Raw genomic sequence first — 18,544 nt, forward strand, 5'->3', positions numbered from 1 at the left:
TCTTGAGGAATTGAACGCTTGTAAAATTGAGTTGCCACAGAGAATATGGATGTCCCACTGAGAGTATGTTGTCATTGTTGGCATTCGTCACGCTCTCTGTATAATCGCTTACGACAAGCCCAGGTTGGGCTAAATCTGTATGCATTTTAAGCGCGGGAACAGGGCATCCTTCGAGCGGCAGGATATGAACAAGGACATAACAGATTGGCATGCTGGGCGCAGACAGCTTGGAATCTGCAAAGAGAAGACTGCCACTGCCCCTTGTACTACTTGGACATAACCATGTGTATTCATTCCATTATATTTGATGATGTACTTTTAATGACAGGTATTCATGACTCTCGCAATGATGACTAATTTAAATTACCTCTCTGTGTTCTGTTGTTTCTCTGATTGAAGGCTTGCCTTTCTGTCGTTTGGTAAATGGAAATATCCCAGTGGTCGGCAAAATTGACATTTTGTGCCCTTTTTAGCCTTTCAGCACCTTATGTGGGCTGCTGTTAATGACTGTTCTTCAAAGGAGTTTTAATTGCCTTTCCCTGTGAGTAGCAGAGACCAGTGGCTGTCAGTTTAGATCTAACAATGCCAAAGTGGCCTTGTTCTATGAATACGTGTCTTTGATGTCATCACTTTGCTTAGGCAGGCTCAGATAAAGTCTGCAATAGTGTTTGACATTAATATATCGGTGGTTGTTTTATTTTTATTGGCATATTTTCGCATCTAAATTGATAAATTAGTTGTTGATGCTATTTACTGGCCCGAATTGTAGGTGCTTTTTATCAATAACATTGAATTTTCAATTCAGGCACAGATTCACTAAACATCCTAAATAACTGCCTAAATAATGTGTGCATTGTGTTTTAGCCATACTTCCAAGATGAGAAGCTATGGTAGGATTTGTACAGCATCAAAATATCACATTTTCCGGTGGTTCACTATCCCTGGATCAGAATGTCAGTCAAATTGTAGATTACGGTTGAGATGTCCTACTTCCGGTGTAGTGTACCACTTGAGTGTGTTTGTACCTCGTGTCTCGATGCGTTCACTTAACTCAGAGCTGACGTCAGAGTGGTGCACATACACACGCACACAATTGCGTTTATCTGCCAGCCTGAACTCATGTGGTCCATTTGGCAAAATGCACATACAATATGCACAGTCACTTGGCAAAGTGAAGAGGGAAAGCATGCTGATGCCATTCCTAACATTAAATAATTCAATTAGTGGGTCTCTTAATGTTTGTTTAGTTTTAAACCATTACCTGATAAATATAGGTGGAAAATGCTAAAATTAGGTGTTTTTTTTTTAGTATCGATGTAAGATTAAACAGATTTGATCTGTCAGTTGTTCCTTATATTTGTGGCTCTTAGCAAGGGTGAGACTACATAGCAGGTAATCTCGCTGGTAGCCAAAACATCCCACCCCAAAACCTCTTGTTTAATCCACCAGAATCTCACCGTGTTATTTAATCCGTGTGGAATTCAACTGGTCATTTCAAAACAGCCCGCTGTTGAGCCGCAGAGCTTCGGCAGAGTCCAGTGGTTTTGTTTGGTAGATCAGGAAGGTCAAAAGCCTGGTGCCTTGATATCACCTACGAGGGCATTTTGCACCTTATCAATGACTGAAAGCTCCGCTGTTATGATAGTCCAGCCGGTTAAAGTGTGGCTTGTTATCATTGTTCAACCTGACAGTTCAAATGTTAGACTAAACACAACATTGGACTCAGGCAGAAGTGATTCTGAAACAGTTTATTGTTCTACCTGGCATTGCACAATGATCCCAAATTCATGTTTGGATTTTCAGAAATTCCTGAACATACATATTCATGTCACACGTGGCAGCACGTTCTGCACCCTATAGTGTCTTCAGGTCTGCCGCAGGGGAACATGGCTCCGTCGAGACGGTTCTATCAACACACCATAGATTATGATGCCACACACACATGTTGTTGTTGGCCTTCAGTGTCAAAGGGTAGGCTGCAGAAGTTTCCTTTATTAATTGTCTGTGCGCACGTGTGTGTGCACTTTGTAGGCTCGAGATAAAACCTGTCAAACAGTGGAGATGACCCCAACAGGATACGGGGCATCCCGCACGTGTCTGGACAGGACCTCGGGGCAGCACAGTTAGACCGTGATTTACTCTTCAAAGACAAGCTCATGATAGTATTTCATCTGCATCGTAACCCTCTTTAACCCACTAACAGGCTGTATACATTAAGGAGTCATGGGGTTGAGTGTTACACAGCAGCTCAAATAAACAGCCTGCCTAGGCGACGCTTGTGATGCCGTTGTCCACATCAATTCACATGTTTAATAGTAGCAGTTTAACTCGTGATTTACTACTGTCATCACAAACAAAACACCTCTTGGGGGGGCTTTAGGTCCACTCTGTGGAACAATGCCCTGCTATGGAGACAACTTTTTAATAAATGACAAGCAAAGCCGACCGGTCGATTGATTTACCAGAATAGTATGATTTTCGTTTAACAGCGGGCAAGTCTTGTTCAAGCAACCCTTCTTGACAGAAAAAAAGACTACATGGCTTTTTTGACGGAGGATGATCCAACTAACATGACAGAAAAAACTCGAAGCAAAAAAAGAGCAGTATATGAGGAGATAATCACTTTGCTTGCATTTATCGCTAGTTCACTAATGAGCTGCTCTCACAAAATATCATACAATTCTTTTATCGTCATTCCACAAAGTACAGCAACATTAAATGGCAATCTTGACGATGCATTAACACGCAATAAATAAAGCGGTTGTAATTCAACAGATAAAACTGGTCTGTAGCCACTGTATGGTTGTCAGTATTTTCTATTGTGAGTGTCTCCTATTCGGTGGCTGACCTTGAAGCTCGTCTCCAGGTGAAGATGGGGGCTCTAGAGGAAGTAACATGTTTCCAAATTGAATCTGCCATTTTTAGAGGAACATTTGACAACCCCTTTAGACCCCCCCCAACATTATCCAGCTGTGTTCAAGGTCCTGATACACTATTTAATGTAATCTTCCTCACTTTTACAGGCAGCAAGGCTCACGACAACCTATTCTGACAAAAGGGAATGCATTTGTGTTTTGCTTGAGATTTGCAGGAGCAGTTTTGGTCTCTAATACCAACATCAAGTCCAGCTACATTTTGTCTCAATTTCAGATGCATTCTTTGCTAGCGGCTGGCATCTCCTTTGTCTAATCTGAAGCCAGGCATCTCTCTGGGAGCCAGCGGTAGTTTGTGTCTCACCCTCTGCATGGGGCTTATGTCTGGGCAACTACAGGTCTTAAGCCACTGTCCAGCCACTGCCCAGGAGGGGGCACAGATAACTCGGTAAGACGAGGTGACAGTCAAGATTAGGGAAAAAGAACTGGACGAGAATCTATCGATTGGTGATAACCAATTATTTGTTTGTTGGTCTACAGCAGGCCTATTCAACTAGCGGCCCGAGGGCCGGATACGGCCCGTTTGAGTTTAACTATGGCCCGCAAGACTGCCTGCAAATCAGTATAGCTTGGTAAGAAAAAATAAAACTGACGGACACGCCTCTTTTATACATTGAGACATCTAACCCAGAGCCATTGAGTTTCACTGTTGCCTCAACCAAACCTGTATGGTTACATCTTTATGTTACGCACCCGTGTTGGTTGCCGGTGTTACACCCCTACTGGTTTCCCTACGCGTGCGTGCGTTGTGTTCTCTTCACATCTGCAGCGGGGCTGTGTCTCGCTCACCAGATTCGTCACACATTCACAAACATATTGGAGATCTTCAAGCCACCGTTCATATCCATTTCGGCGATTACGATTGTATAAGTGAGCAGTGCATCACAGCCACGTATGAAGAAATACATTTTCGAAAAAATAAAAATAAAAAGATCGCCCGACCTGGTTTCGATCTCTTTCACGCAAAAGGAGACTGCACTCAAAGACATGCAGTCTGTGCGCTGCGCCACCAGATATTAGTTTCAGCCCAAGTAATTTATATATTGATCTAGGGCTGCAACTAACGATTATTTTGATAATCGATTAATCGGTTGATTATTCTATCGATTAATCGATTAATCGGATAAAAAAACAAAAAAACTTTAATTTTCAACCCTTTATTCAAAACAGTGTCCGTACGGTCATGGAAAACCTGGAAAAGTCATGGAATTTTTAAATGGCTATTAGCAGGCCTAGAAAAGTAATTGAAAAAAATTAAATCCCAAAATATTTGGAAAAGTAATGCAAATTTGTTTTATTCAAATTTTAATTTACACGGTATATATACGGTATGCTTTGGAATTCTCATTGTTAGTTTAAATACTACATCTTCTCACTTTGTCACGTATAGACAGTTTTCACAAAATGTTTAATCATGGAAATGTGGTTTAAAGTCATGGAAAGGTCCTGGAGATCCACTGGTCACCATGGTGATGAACCCGTCACAAACAGACTGACAGCTTTCCTCTCCTGAGCAGTGGTCCCCATGTGGACCGGCCCCCTGAACAATATCAGAGACGCGTTCAGATTTATTATTTTTTTCACCTGGCCCGCTGCCGTTGAGATTACAGTGAGACGCGGAACAAATGTGGAGTGGTGCTCTTCGCAATAAAACATCTTTGATGGACGTGTCGCGTCTCGGCCAATCAGCGTTCAGATGTCCACAGCGTTTGGGAAGTTAGGTTAGCTTGAATGTTAGTCCGCTACATCTGCTGCTGTCACGCTGCACGGTGTAGCGATACTAACAAAGTACCCGTACGTTAAAAACGATGTGATTTAGCATATTTTTAGTATCGATACTTCATTAAAAGAGCGATCAGAGCTCACACGCTGCTCCGCTCCGTTAAATGGTGTCTGCACGCGCAGCGCTCACAGCGAGTCGTGGCTTATCTCCGTTGCCTTTCTCCATGGAAAAATATTTTCCGCGATCAGCCACGGAATAAATAACCACGTTTTCTACGTTATACTCTTGTGGAAATGCCACACACGTCGTGACATGTAGCGCCCTGGTGTCTGGGTTCATAACGTCACCCGGAGGCGCACTTAGCTCCGTGAGTGTCTCCGACGACGTGAATGACTTCCGCATCCAGCGCCACATGAGCAGCACCAGCCAATTAGATTCATCAACAGAGGAGCAGCTCAGCGCTGATTGGCTCTCACAACGCAGCGTTCAGTCTCTCCTCTCTCTCTCCCTCCGCTCTTGTTTCCCCTGCGCCGCTCTGCGCTCAACTCAACTTTGTTTATACTCCGTGATTTATTGAGCACCGTAATAATCGCGCGACACAACGAATCGATAACGAAATTCGTTGCCAACTATTTTAATAATCGATTTTTATCGATTTTATCGATTCGTTGTTGCAGCCCTATATTGATCCATTAAGTCACATTTCTTGTGTTTTCATGGGAACAGTTTGGTTGAAGGGATCTGAAACAACTGGTTACCTTGAGCGGATATTTACACTATGAAACATGTTTATAGTGATGCTTGTTCGCAACACTTTTGCCACACAATACCGACGCATTTTCGTGTGTGACTGTTTACCTGTGGAAATATACATTACTGTTTTTCATTTTTAGCCATTATTTGATCAATATTCTGTGCGGCCCTCACACCCCCCGTGATTTTCTTACTCGGCCCACTTGCTACTGAAGTTGAATAGCCCTGGTCTACAGTTCAGTAAACGCCTCCCATTGGACCCTGTAGGCATTTAATAAAACATTTTCTACTTTGAAGTGACAGTAAAAACAGGGCAACACAATGCTACACATAATTGTGACAACTAGAAGTACATTATTTAATATTTTGGAATAAAAATGTGTTCCAACATTCGAGACCACGAGAACAGTCTTAACACAGTCCAACCACAATCTTAGATTTAAATTGTTATTTTCAAAATAATGTTGCTCACTAATGTTTATAAGAACGTATGCCTATTTTTGTTGGTCGTTGGCCATCACAGCTTTCCTCAAATGTTTTCCCTCTTTTTTATTTTTTTAATGGTTTATTTAATAAGGGACAGTGCACATTGATAAAACATTTCAGTAAATGTGCCAGAGTTAGCCAAGAGGCTATTTTTCATCTAGTCCCAAATGTAGTCCCTCAATAGTAAAGTTTCACTGAAATAATTGTATTTCATGTCTGGCCATCCTGATAAGGTGCTCTGCAGGAAGTTGTAGTGTGTGATGAGTTCCTGTGAGCTAGGTGGTTCTGAAGGACCAAAGTTCAATAGGAAGTGGAGAAAGGAAAAGGATGCAGATCATATCACTCCAAGAATGAGGATATGGTCAATGAAGCCACATGTCTACGACAGGACCCAGATATATTGTTTACATCTGTGTTTGTGTTGCTGATGAAGTTTTTGTTTTCTTGTCAGTTAATTTGCATTGTTGGGGTCTCTGAAATCCTTTTACAGAATTTGAAAGCAATACAATTCTTGGACATTTGAGGCAATTTGGAGTTCCCAGGTTCTTCGTTGTTTCCACATTACTTTTACGATTGAAGCTCTTTCTTCTTCTTCAGGTTTTGAACCTAGCTTTGAGCATAATGAGGTGGGGCAGGCAGTGCATTGCTAGAAAGGACTGGCAATTGGGTGATTAGACACCCTCATTGAGTGTTGTTTGAAATAGCAACCGATGTTTTTTTTAGTGGGGGAGCGGCATCACTCTGCCCTCATTTAGACTGGGAACTAGCACTGCTGTAGGGGGAGGAGCTCTTTCACACATTGCGATACTTTGCTGATCGAGTAACAAAGTGGCCCATCAAACACCAGGATGCCACATAAAAGTCGCGCACTGTGACTTTCCCGCTTTTGCCAATCTATCGGACACCTCTTAGCACCCCTGCTCTTCCCTTCCTCCACGATCCCCTTCAGGCTTTACCTCTTTTGTGGTGACCAATAAAGCATTATCATTCCCTAATGTTCTGCTGAATTTAACACCCAGGCCGATGTTATCCATGAGCATACGAGAAAGCTTCGTACATGGGGACGCAATCTTCATCTTTCATGTTGCTCTCTGTAAAAGCATCCTGTTATCTGCACCCTTTCGCGCGTCAGGATCCAGGCCTTGTACCCTCACTCCATGAGCTTGCACAGTAGTCGATGGCTACTGCAGTGTGCTCTTCAAATAGAGATGATACTTTTCGTTACCTCCGTGATGGAGACAGATGACTGATGTTAGTGTCCAAGGCAACCAATCGACATATTGTGTAATTGTTGTTTTTTACGAAGGTGTAGAATAATCAGTATGTAGACGAGATGTACAACCAAATTCATATAAGATAATAAATGTTGTAATATTCAATAAATTGCTAATGACTTGCTAGGGCCAAATATGACATGCACAGTGCTGTAGTTTTGGCTACAGTCAGGAGTTTGCTTGGTGGGTCGTGACATTTCAGACTGAAGTAAGAGTAAATGTCCTCAACAAGGTATCGTACGGTACAGTGCCACCATGAAAGTTGCTGACCATTGTCCCCGCACTTTATATAAATGATGTGTTTTGTTGTTGTGATTGTTCCGTCTCAAATTTAAATAACGAATACAATAATCCTTGGCATTTCTAACAATCTCAATTTCAGCAGTTGTCTTATAGCTGCAGCTTTTTTAAAATTAAGTCCCTATTAGTGTTTTTTTCTTTTTGATTTGATTGAAAACCATTTAAATCGCCCCACTGATGTCAGTACTGAACGGCAGGTCCCGGAGTAGACGGTCTAATGATGATAGGGGTGGGGAGACTTGGGTGTTTCAGGGTATTCTGATAAAGGCCCATGCCGTAAGCCCCGGTGGATCACCTCCTACGGGGGCAGGGGGGCGTAATGACTTCCCCAGCTGGCCCCCTGGGATGACTGCGCTCGTGCTCTGCACCTCTCCTGGCTGCTTTAAGCCACTACAGTGTTTGTTTAGGGAAGATTAGCAACGTAAAAGCCTTACAACATCCTGAACACGCAGCGAAGGGAGACGCAATGGAGCAGACAGCGGGAAAGAGGAGTAGAGATTGATGGGCTGAGAGACGGTGGAGGGGAGATGTTCTGTGCAGCAAGACAATGAATGAGAATGCAAGTGAAAGTAATGTAATCCAAAGCCATTTAAAACAAGTGGCAGTAGTCCTTCGACAGTACTGTATTGGTGTCTTGTGGTCTTTGTTTGGACACATGCCATGTGCAGCCGAAAGCATCCTTCAAAGCTATTCTTAAGGACCAAATCTGGCAACCAAACCCCTCAATTATTCTCCATGATGGATATTTATAGATTCTAAACGGCTTGGTCAATGCACCTGTCTGGCTAAATCTGTCCTCTGGGTGGTGTAAATTGTGAAGTGCTTTTTTATCCACTAATCTGAACAGGTCTCTTGGTGCGCTGTGGATACAAAGCAGAGATGTGCATCTTGTACATTTACAGGAATATACTTACCGCCTGCGTGGATAAATCTTCCTTAAGATTTTAGCTGAAATCTCACAGGCTGTTACTTTTGCGTTGTGTTTTTCTACGGTATCCTGCTAAGTTGTCATGTTTTGCATTTTAATTGATTGATGTAAAAGTGGTGACGGAAGAGTAGGATATTTTAGTGGTGCACCAGGTGTGTGTGTGTGTGTGTTTAGCCGTGGCAGGAAACAGATGTGCAGTGATATCAACGGCTACACAGGTCTGGGAGACTATCAGTATGGGTCAGTCTGCCTGCCGTCTCACTGCAGTGATCCACTTCCTGTGGGCTTAAATCATGCCAGCCCTTGATAAAATTTAAAAAAAAGCATAGCACTGTGTTAACTGTTCTTTAATGGATTCATCTGTGGCTCCCTGATTATGACCCCTTGTGATTTAAAGAAAGATGGTAAGAGAGAAGTCGAGCTCAATAATCCGGTGTCTGTTGGTAACCAATTGTTGGGAATTCTAGGAATGGCTTGAGGGAAGAAACAATAAAGTTGCCTCTGTTAAACAGTTGAATTGCAAATTCAACCTTGGCAAGTGGTGGGGCGCATGCTTGTGATAACAGACAGGAAGTTTAAGGAGTTATTGTTGTCCTCCTGGATCAGGTTTGAAGCTATGACCGCTTGTAAATTAAAGCAAACTTTTTTTAAATTCTCTTTACAGCCCCTGTCCAGAGCAAGGGATGGGCGACGAATTTAACCTCATGGATCATTCAGACCTGTATATCTTGGACTTCAGTAAGTATTCTTGGTATTTTCCATGTCTCACTTGTTGGCGTAAGAAGGTGTGTAATCTTACACATTCAGATATTCAGTCAGCTTCATAAATCCCCACTCGATCCCACGTTGCCATTGTAAGTAAAGATGTATTTTCAGTAGAGATGCACCAATCAAACTATTCGTCTTTCAGCTGATCAGCTGTGACCGGTCGATCTGTTTCTGCCAGTCACATTTGCACATGTGTGCTGCCACCAGTTCTTTGTTGGCACAAACATCACAGCCACTCACACTTTGTCATAACTGTAAGTCCAATAAAAGGCATTAAGGAACCTCCTTGAAAACGCTTGTAACAGCTCACTTAATCAGACTTTTTTAATCTGGCCATTGGTTCCCATGCTGCTGCTCAGTGTCTGGCTCGCCGCCTGCTGTCGGCACAGTCCTACTTATAACAGAGCCAACCATTAGTGGAGGTTATTATGATGCTTTTAAGTTGCATTCAGTAGAAATTGATATTTCACAAAGGTGAATTTCAACACTATCAAGATGTTTAAATGTAATCTTGTAAAATGTAGTTTTTGCCAAGAAACTTAAATAACAAGTTGAAGCAGATGTTTTCACGGAAATGTAAAATAGTTTAGATAGGACATTTAGACCTGTTTAACTTAACACTAGCTATTTGGTGCTTACAATAAATACATCATTAAAATTCTGCTTTTTAATCAAAGCAAATATTTCAATACAAATATTTAAAATAAATTCCCAAATTTTTTGAATTGTGTGGTTTAAAAAAAACCTAATAACCGGTTAAAATGTAGAAAGAAAAAAAAAGTAGTCTGTAGTCATGCTGTCATATACGTATAGTTCTGGGCAAAATCTGAATTGGCAGGTCACTCTTTTAAAAACTCGACCAAGAAAATTGCAACGGATGCATCTCTAATTTTTAGCCACCGTTACATAATATTCAAAGGCTATCCTGTGGTTTCCTCAGAGCATTTTATAGACCACACACCTACCATTGCTTTATTTATTACCCTGGCCTAGTATGCTTGGCCTTGTCCCTGCTTTGTGCTATCATATGGGCTACTTCCGCCTCTTGCACTACCAAATATAGTTGTTTCCTCCCTGCACTGGGGTAGCCTGCAATGCTGTCAGGTCACAGCGTGTGTAGGTGGGTTTACACAGGGACGCTGAGACCGTATGGGACTGGCAGTACTCGGTGGCATCCCCTGGGGCACACACTTCCACGTGCCAGTCATGTGTGCCTTCGCAGTGTTTACCACTGGACATATGGTGGAGCAGACATAACGGTGGCCATAATTGAGAGGAAGTTTGTAATGAGATGATTTGTGCACCACGGTAATTTAACACTGTCCGCATGAACATCGTTGTTTGTCTATTTTTCTGTGCTTTGGTAGAAACAAGCCTGTGACTCATTACCCTTTCCCTTCTTTTCAGGCCCTAATTTGAAGACGTTATGCAAAATAGCTGTTATTCAATACAGTCTGGAGCAGTCAGGACTCCCACATGATATCAGGTCAGACAAGCATCTTCTTCTCTGACATTAGTGCAATTTGGTCAGAGCATTGGCATAATGTTGTTCATGCAGTTTGTCTTTGTTGCCGCCACTCTCTCCTCCCCTAATAATGAGGTTGTTTTTCAAAGAGGCAAATTATGGCTCATTATCCTTCATTTAACCAGTAGTACGTTTTACTCAGGCCTTTGTCTGAATTTAATTCAAATCCCCATATGTAACATTGTTATGTAATTGCATCATCCTCCAACTAATGGCAAAAAGATTTTTGAATAGTAGAAAAACTGCAAGACAAAAAAACTGCCAAAAATAAGGCAAAAACTTCTTCCTTTCCAGCAAAGTCCAGCAGGCAAAAACAATGTAACGCCAAGTGAGGATCACTGAGTACAATCTCAATTTTGCCCTTGATTAATCTTGCGTCATTGTAAAAATGACATTCACCATCTTTAGGTTCCAAAAATATTGCTGCTTAATTAGCAACCGCTGGAAAAATAATGTCTCAGAGAAGCTTCTTCATAAGATGTATCTATTCTCTACAATGATTTCTATTTGAGTGCTACTAATGGTTCTGTTTATTCATATTGGACAGGATGTAACAAAAGGAGTCACTAGCTCGTAGCTAGAATAATTTCTTTCATTGGCTGCTTGAGCTGCGAGTGTGCAGAACAAAGCCATATTATATATATATATATATATATATAGAGGGACACATCCTCCAATTGTTCAAACCCCTGATTACATTATTACATGATAAACATGGAGATCTGAGATATAACTTTAAAATGATTATTTTTACCAGATCATTTTTTCTTCTATTTCTTCTCCAAAAATAATACACACACTTACTACGAAAGAACTTGCTTTCTATGAATCTAGTGAAATCCAGTTAATTGGTAGACTAAATAAATCAAGGCAAAGAACAACCTTCTTAGTGGCAAGCAGGTATGAAACAAATTGCTCCTTTTTGACATTTTTAAAGATGAGCATAAGTTTTGAGCCAAACATTGCTTCCTAAAGAAAAAATTTAATAATTTTAGAATGGATAATTGTATCTTTTCACTGACAAGTTTTGACACTTGCAAGATGAAAAATATCAGAGCACCTCTTTAATTTGTTGTGACGTAATCACATTATGTTAACTGTTACAGACAGATTTTAAATAAAGGCAAAATACAAAGCAAATACTGTCTACCAACCTCCTAATATGGAACATAATTGTGGATAATATTCACACAATCATTCCATTTGATGCAGGTTATTGATGACCATATTAATGAGTCCTCATTGGGCAAGTACATCTGAAGTGGAGGAGTTTTGTATACACATGGGCTCCATGGAACTTGATACTAATTACTCCTCTAGTGTCTAATTTTTCTCGCACCGTCACTGCCACCTTGTACACTCCCCACTTTGCAGTTGTGTTTCTAACCCTGAGTGGCTTCTTCGTTGGGGTCACAAGACTTTGGTTAACTCCCTTTGCCCCTCACTGGCATCTCCAGCTCCAATGCCAACCTCTCTCCTCTTAAACACACACGTGCACAACAAAAAAACGAACAAAGCGATTGAGAGGGAGTGAGTGTGAAACCAGAGCCAGTGATAACAATCTGGAGCGCAACCTCTGACCTGTCAGCAGGTCAGCACTAGACCCTGTTGTCAGGCCCTGCTCCTGGTTCTCGTGTTACAGCGGGGCCTTCCCTCATCCTCGTCCACATCGTAGCCCCTCAGTCCTACAAGGCGGATAGGAGGGTGAGAGCAAGTGTCACACAGTTGCTTGATTGTCTGTCATTCTCGTAGAGTTTTAGCATCTTGGCTATATGAAAGCATAAAGGTCCAGTTGAAGTTAATAAAAGCACCAGGAGTGGGAACTCAAGACATCAGCTGCCTACAATTGTAAAGCCATGAGTAAGTTTCGAACAAAATCCAAAGTGGCGTATATGACCAACTACTTTGGAGTATACTGGGGCCTCCTGAAGGTTAAGGAGTGCTTTTACACTAAAACTGCAATCTCTCGATCTGAATAAATAGAGCCCATTTTTATGCAGGATCATTTGATAACCATGGTAACACACATGCTCTTTAGCGCAAATTTCCCCTGAACCAGGAAAACAACGTAACTCTGAATCCTAACCCATCTGTTTGAGCAGTTCCTCAACAACAAATAAGACGGGCATTAACTATACTTCCAGAATATTGCAGTAAAACATGTACTGTTCCGTTTCCATGTGTTGGTTTCCACAGTCTGGACTCATAACTAAAAGGCAAAGATGTATTGTTTTTCTTTGGTCTGGACCAAATGTCAAGCTCACCTCAGATTCTTGCCTTTGTTTGCTCCAGGTGGGAACTGGCAGCCATGACTACCAACAGCAACATCAGCAGGCCCATCCTCTCCTCTCACGGCTGACACCGCTGAACGGGAAGCAGAAGCAGGACTGCTCGCTCCGTTTCAGGACACCAAGCTTTTATCTTTCTAATCAGCTTCGACGGACTGTTTTTTTGAGGAGTTTGGATCTGTATGCAGATTCTATTTTCTACACTCACTTCAAGTGACCAAAACACCCTGCGTGTGACTTCCCTGGACACCGCGAGCGCTCTCATGTCTATGGATATTTTAACGCCCGAGACATTAGTTACGTGTGACATAAGTTCTTCACACCTGTTCACCTTTTTGTCTTCTTTCTAGCCTCTCTAGAAATCCAATCAGCCTATGATAATCATAGACTTCTTAAGCACAGGAAGAGACAAGGACTTCAGCCAAAGGTCTTGAGAAGTAAACTCTTTGTTGAGGATGTCGTCCTGATGTCGCACTCGGCAGACCTCCCCATAGAGACCAATGTGAACCCCTTTTGTTTCGAGCTATAAAGAGATTGAGAAGGTCATGAGATTGTTTATGTTGCCGCTCCAACGTGGTCGTAAAACCATGGAACTGCTTCGCCCTTTGCAGAAAGTGAAGTAATGTGGAGAAGACATGCCTAACACATTACTTGTTATTACGTGTTAAATGCAAGCGGTGTGAGTATTGGGTATGTCGTGTTATGCTTGTTTGACTGACTTTCAATGCTCCACTTTTACCTGCTTTATCAGGTGTCTCAAAGGTGATTTGCAGAGCAACTGAAGCAAGCCTTGTAAAACCATCATGTCCATCTACCTCCGTCAATAGTATGTATCAGTGCGTCTTTGACAAGACTTCCCATACACTACTCATCTACTTTTCCCCCAGAAAAAGAAAAAAAAGCCTTTTCCCGTTTATATTTGTGGGCGTGTGTTGTATTCTTCCAAGAAATGTTGTAGCGTCACTGGAAGAGTGGAACTCACCTGCTGTGCCCGCCCCCCGTTTAGCCTGCGGTTTGTTTTTCAGTGCCAAACGTAGAGGGGAATCATGATGCAAATATGTACCGTGTATGTGTGCGAGCACATGGTCCCCGGAGACACGCGCCTGCCTCAGTGTGCCTGCTGTTGCGGGAGAGAAGATCCCCAATATGCATCCAGAAGTCAGCCTACACCAATCTTCCTCTTGTAGACAATCCGGCAGCGATCCGACTCATCGTGATGCACTCAGTCACAGTTCAGTGAAACAACTGTGCGTTTGTGTACGAGCAAAGCTGAACATGAACAGATGTTGTTATTAAGGGCTGTTATTAGAATACACACTCACCAGTCACCACACAGCTGGAAAATGACTTGGGATAATGCAAATTAAGTATGTTTATTCAGGGTGTTTTTATTCCAATCTCACATTTTAGATAAAAACTTTGAAAACACAGTAGCGGTGCTGGACTTTTTTTTAAGAACCTTTTATTTTCACCCACTTTCGATAAATGATGTGGGTGCCGATACTCTATAGTTTTGATGAAGTCAAGGAATACCATAAAAAGACATTTCTGAACCCCGTCTGTGGCTCTCGTTTGTTCCTACTGAACAGATCGGTTTATTAATTTCCAAAAAGGAGTAAATAAAGAGTTTTGTGGATGACGGTGTATTCAGGTTTGACTTTAAGTGAACTGATTTTCATTGTTGTGAAGAAATATTTCTCCCAGTCCAGTGCTGTGGCTCATTTATGTGTTTTTAATTGTTTTAGGGTGACAGTTAAAGTCTGCAGTGAATTTTATCGGGCTTTGGATACGCAGACAATATCTTTGAGAGAAATTGCTGGTTTTGGTCTTTTTAATGGGATTTGTTGACATAACGGAAAAAAACAGTATGACTGGTGGTATCCTTTGCATCTTTTACTAAGTAATAGGGCATGACATTGAAATAAATGACTTGTTGAGGATGAATATAGAGGCAAAGGAGTTGTATTTATACTGCCTATTTATTTAGATGTAAATAGGAGCTGTTACCACACTTGTGAGCCGCATCAATGCTTTTCAGTCCCAGTCTTTGGGACAGCCTTTTCTCTCTGGCCAGATAGTCCAATTTAATCTGTATCAGTCCCTGATTAGCTGGCCAGAATGAATCCCGCCCCCACACCTCCCCACGCAGGGCTCCGGGTCCCAAACAGTCGGACTGGATAACACTGACCTACACGGTAAATGTTTACAAATCTGTGTGTTTCATGCATAGCAGTGTAAACAATCCGAAACGCAGGTCGAAGTCACCAAATATCTGCACTAAAGCCAATCGTGGCATGACGGGCCTTATGGAGAGACGACGTGTTGTCTGCCCAAACCAAGTCAGAATTTAATTTCTAGTCTCATGCCTGGACGCTGTGCTCAGGCATGGACATATCGCACACTTGATATTCCTCAGTACCCCGGTTACTCGGACGACACGCCAGCTAACAGGATCAAACCACAGGGCAGCTAATCGTGTTCACAAAATGCTGGTGAGCATTGTGAACAAATCAAGCTCTTTAGTGGCCATTGGCAAAAAAAAATCTTTTTTTTCTTTTTCTCTTCTGCGTGGTGTGAAAGTACATTTTTATTTGCTCCTTGTTGCGTTTGAAGATTGAGGGTGATGGTATTTACAGTCGAGAGCTTTACAGGAACATGACAAAGTAAATATTTCGTAAATGACAATAGAGACTAGACACTCTGGTCAAAGATCCATTACCTGCACAACAAATGTGCTCCGTGATGGTCGTTCAAGGACGGCTATGTGAAAGACGGGTTTTGGCCCAGATATATGGCCACTGCGGTTTACATTGCAATGATGTTAAACTTTCTCCTTGTTATTTCTGATTTGACTTTGAGGCTTCAGCAAACAGTTCCAACCTGGCAGGGTGCCAAACCCCTGCTTCTGTCAACAGAAGTGCATCATTAAATTAAAGAGACGCTCGTTATTGAGTGAGCAGTAAGTATTTGACGAGCAGACAGAAGTACAATAGCCAAACTGAGTGTATTCTATATTTAGGGGCTGATAGTATCGGTTTGTAATAATTCGTAAACAACAAAGAATGCTTGAAGAGAGCAAAAAAACAGAACAAAGTATGGAATGTATTTGGAATAGTTTTACAACTGTGCAGGCTCCCAATGCTTCTTGTTTTTATTTTGTATTTTACACCGGTTTCAGAGGGGACTGTCAAGGTTGGTCAGGACTTCCTGTGCAATATACTTTATTACTGTATCAATAATAAATCTGAGACAATTTGACTTGTTCAATGTGCATTCATTTTACATGAGTTCTTCATTCAGTTTCTTTACTTCATTACTGTTGTCTGAATGAGACATGTGAGTCGCTGCTTCTCCAAAGGGTGTCCAGCTGCAGGCCAAGGGCCCCAGAAACTATTAAACTCCCCCTACATGTGTATTATTTTATGTTGACTGGCCCACACAAATCATCAATGATAATCATGACAAACTACATGCGTCCTGAATGAATGATCTAAACAAGTCAGATGTGGTGCCCCTATTGTCCCCCTCTTTGTTGTTGGCCTCCTCGTGGAGCTACTGTATGTGGCTCTTAATGGTGCGCGGGTCTTTGAACCCTGCACTTCCACCACATTCTGCTTCCTGCCGAAGTCCAGAGAGCTGGATCTGCCCCAGCCGGCCTGTCTGATAGCCCTCATCATCTACTTCAGTGGGTACTCTGAAGCTGTGGTGCCACTGGCTGTCAGACTACCTAATGGGATGTGTGCGGCTGCTTTTGGGGGTCGGGGTCCCATCATTAGAAAGTGTCTCACCCTGAACCCCAGCTCCAATCTTCGCCCCGGCTACCAGTAGCGGCCTGGCAGTTTGTTCCCGTCTGTCACCAGCCCCGTGCTATAAAGCCAGCGTTATCTGTAGTGTTAAGTGCAGGCCACAGACGGGTGGTAAGCTTAAAGTGAGGCAGCAGAGACAGCCTGGCCCCGCCGCACACAGGAAGCGGGGCTGCGCTAGGTCCCTCTGTCTGGCCCCGGGGCCCTGCCTCGGACAGCGACGCAGGCGCTAATGCAAGGAGACCCTCGGCTAAATTATTCTCTAATTTCCCCTCTGGACTCAGACGATTCCCAGCGGCCCTTGAGAATCAGACTGAGGATTTGTTAGGAGTGATTTGTTTTGTCTTGTCCCCCCCCCTCCCTCTCCATCCTCGTGCATATCCTTCACTCAAGTTCTAGTTCTCTGCTCCTAGCGTTGTTGCAGCCACTAAATTGGGGATTTAAGAAAAGCACAAGCCCTGAGGTCAGAAGCTGTGGAACCTAAACAGATGGAAAAGAAGGCAACAAGTTGCCTTTTCTCAACATAACGGGATAATTTAATTCTAGTTTTCTTGATGAACTCCTGCAGGATGAGTTGCATACTTTAGGAAAAATGCAAAATTTCCAGTATGCTGTGGTCTTGTTTTTGAGAGGCCCATAATCTACTCATCTGCTAAAAGACTCATTTTGTGTGAGCCTCAGTGCGTCACGCTTGCAGACCTGTAGTTTAATTCCCTTCCAACAAGGTGACGAATACACACGCAGTTAAAGCCCCATGAATACAGACCGCCATCGCTGACGGCCCCAGGAATCTGTTGAGAAATTAAACAATGATGCATCAGGCTGTTTTTCTGCTGAGCTTTGAATGATAATGACACTGCAGTTTAATGAGTTTCATTTCAAACGGCAACATGAAAAATAAGTCAACGGTTATTTTATAGTATGCAGATACACGTTATGTATACACAAATACAATATACACACACTCATGCATATGGACTTGTGAACCATACCACGTGTCTTTAAGTTGACATATCTTCTGAACATATAACATTTCATTCTAACAACAGTTCAAATTAAGTAATATTTCTCACACACAAAAAGAAAAAGATCAACATTTATTTCTTTTTACCTCTCCCATTAATCATTTCGGGACCCCACAGGTTTATACTGTGACTCCTTGGTGGGGCTTGACCCTTGAACCCACTAGGGTAAACTAGTCAAGTCCTCGAGCTACATTGATGCATCAGTGTTAATAATGCAATTTGATATATGTCGTTAGTCACGGGGATTTATTTTGTCAAGCACTTCAACTAAAACGATTGCACTTTTGTCGTATGATTTTGCATCCAGAGCTTTTACTTGCAATGGAGTATTTAATATAGTAAGTTAGGGACCAGCGTTTTGTGGCACTTCCATTTAAAAATATAGAATATATTTACCTTTGCCGGTAAAATATCCCCCCAGCTGTGTCTTGGGTGTGTTTGTTGGCTCATAACGAGATTATGAATTAGTTACAAATTCAGTCACGTAATACTTTATTCTTTCCATTCACTTGACTGCACAGAACTCTGCCAGGTGCTGTTGATTGGCCACCGTATGTTCTTACTGCAGGTAATTAACACAATATTAGTCGTGCGCATTACGGACCAACACCTGCAGACGGTTGAAATGATTACGTGAAACATCACACGCGCGCGCAACATTAACGCCATCATTAATGCCCCATGCATCCCGCGTCCGATCTTAAGGGTTATTTTTTAGCGCTCACCAGCCTCACGTCA

At 42.2% G+C, this 18,544-nt stretch overlaps 1 protein-coding gene across 3 annotated transcripts in view; it reads left to right on the top strand.

Annotated features, from left to right (window-relative positions):
• klhdc3 (kelch domain containing 3) overlaps positions 1-16,236 on the top strand; it is a 30,460-nt gene extending 14,224 nt beyond the window's left edge. The window contains exons 9-11 of one of the 3 annotated variants that reach the window (XR_008834240.1): positions 9,062-9,135; positions 10,286-10,473; positions 10,573-10,651. Coding sequence is in view for 2 of the 3 variants with exons in the window: in XM_056435627.1 (XP_056291602.1) it covers positions 9,062-9,135; positions 10,573-10,651; positions 12,983-13,049 (220 nt within the window). In the remaining variant the exon portion in view is untranslated. Of the gene's footprint in view, positions 1-9,061; positions 9,136-10,285; positions 10,474-10,572; positions 10,652-12,982 lie in introns of those variants that run through there. The other 2 variants (XM_056435627.1, XM_056435628.1) reach the window with 2 other exon arrangements.
• The last annotated feature ends 2,308 nt before the right edge of the window (positions 16,237-18,544 follow it).

This window comes from Pseudoliparis swirei, chromosome 17, assembly GCF_029220125.1.
Source record: "Pseudoliparis swirei isolate HS2019 ecotype Mariana Trench chromosome 17, NWPU_hadal_v1, whole genome shotgun sequence".
NCBI lineage: Eukaryota > Metazoa > Chordata > Actinopteri > Perciformes > Liparidae > Pseudoliparis > Pseudoliparis swirei.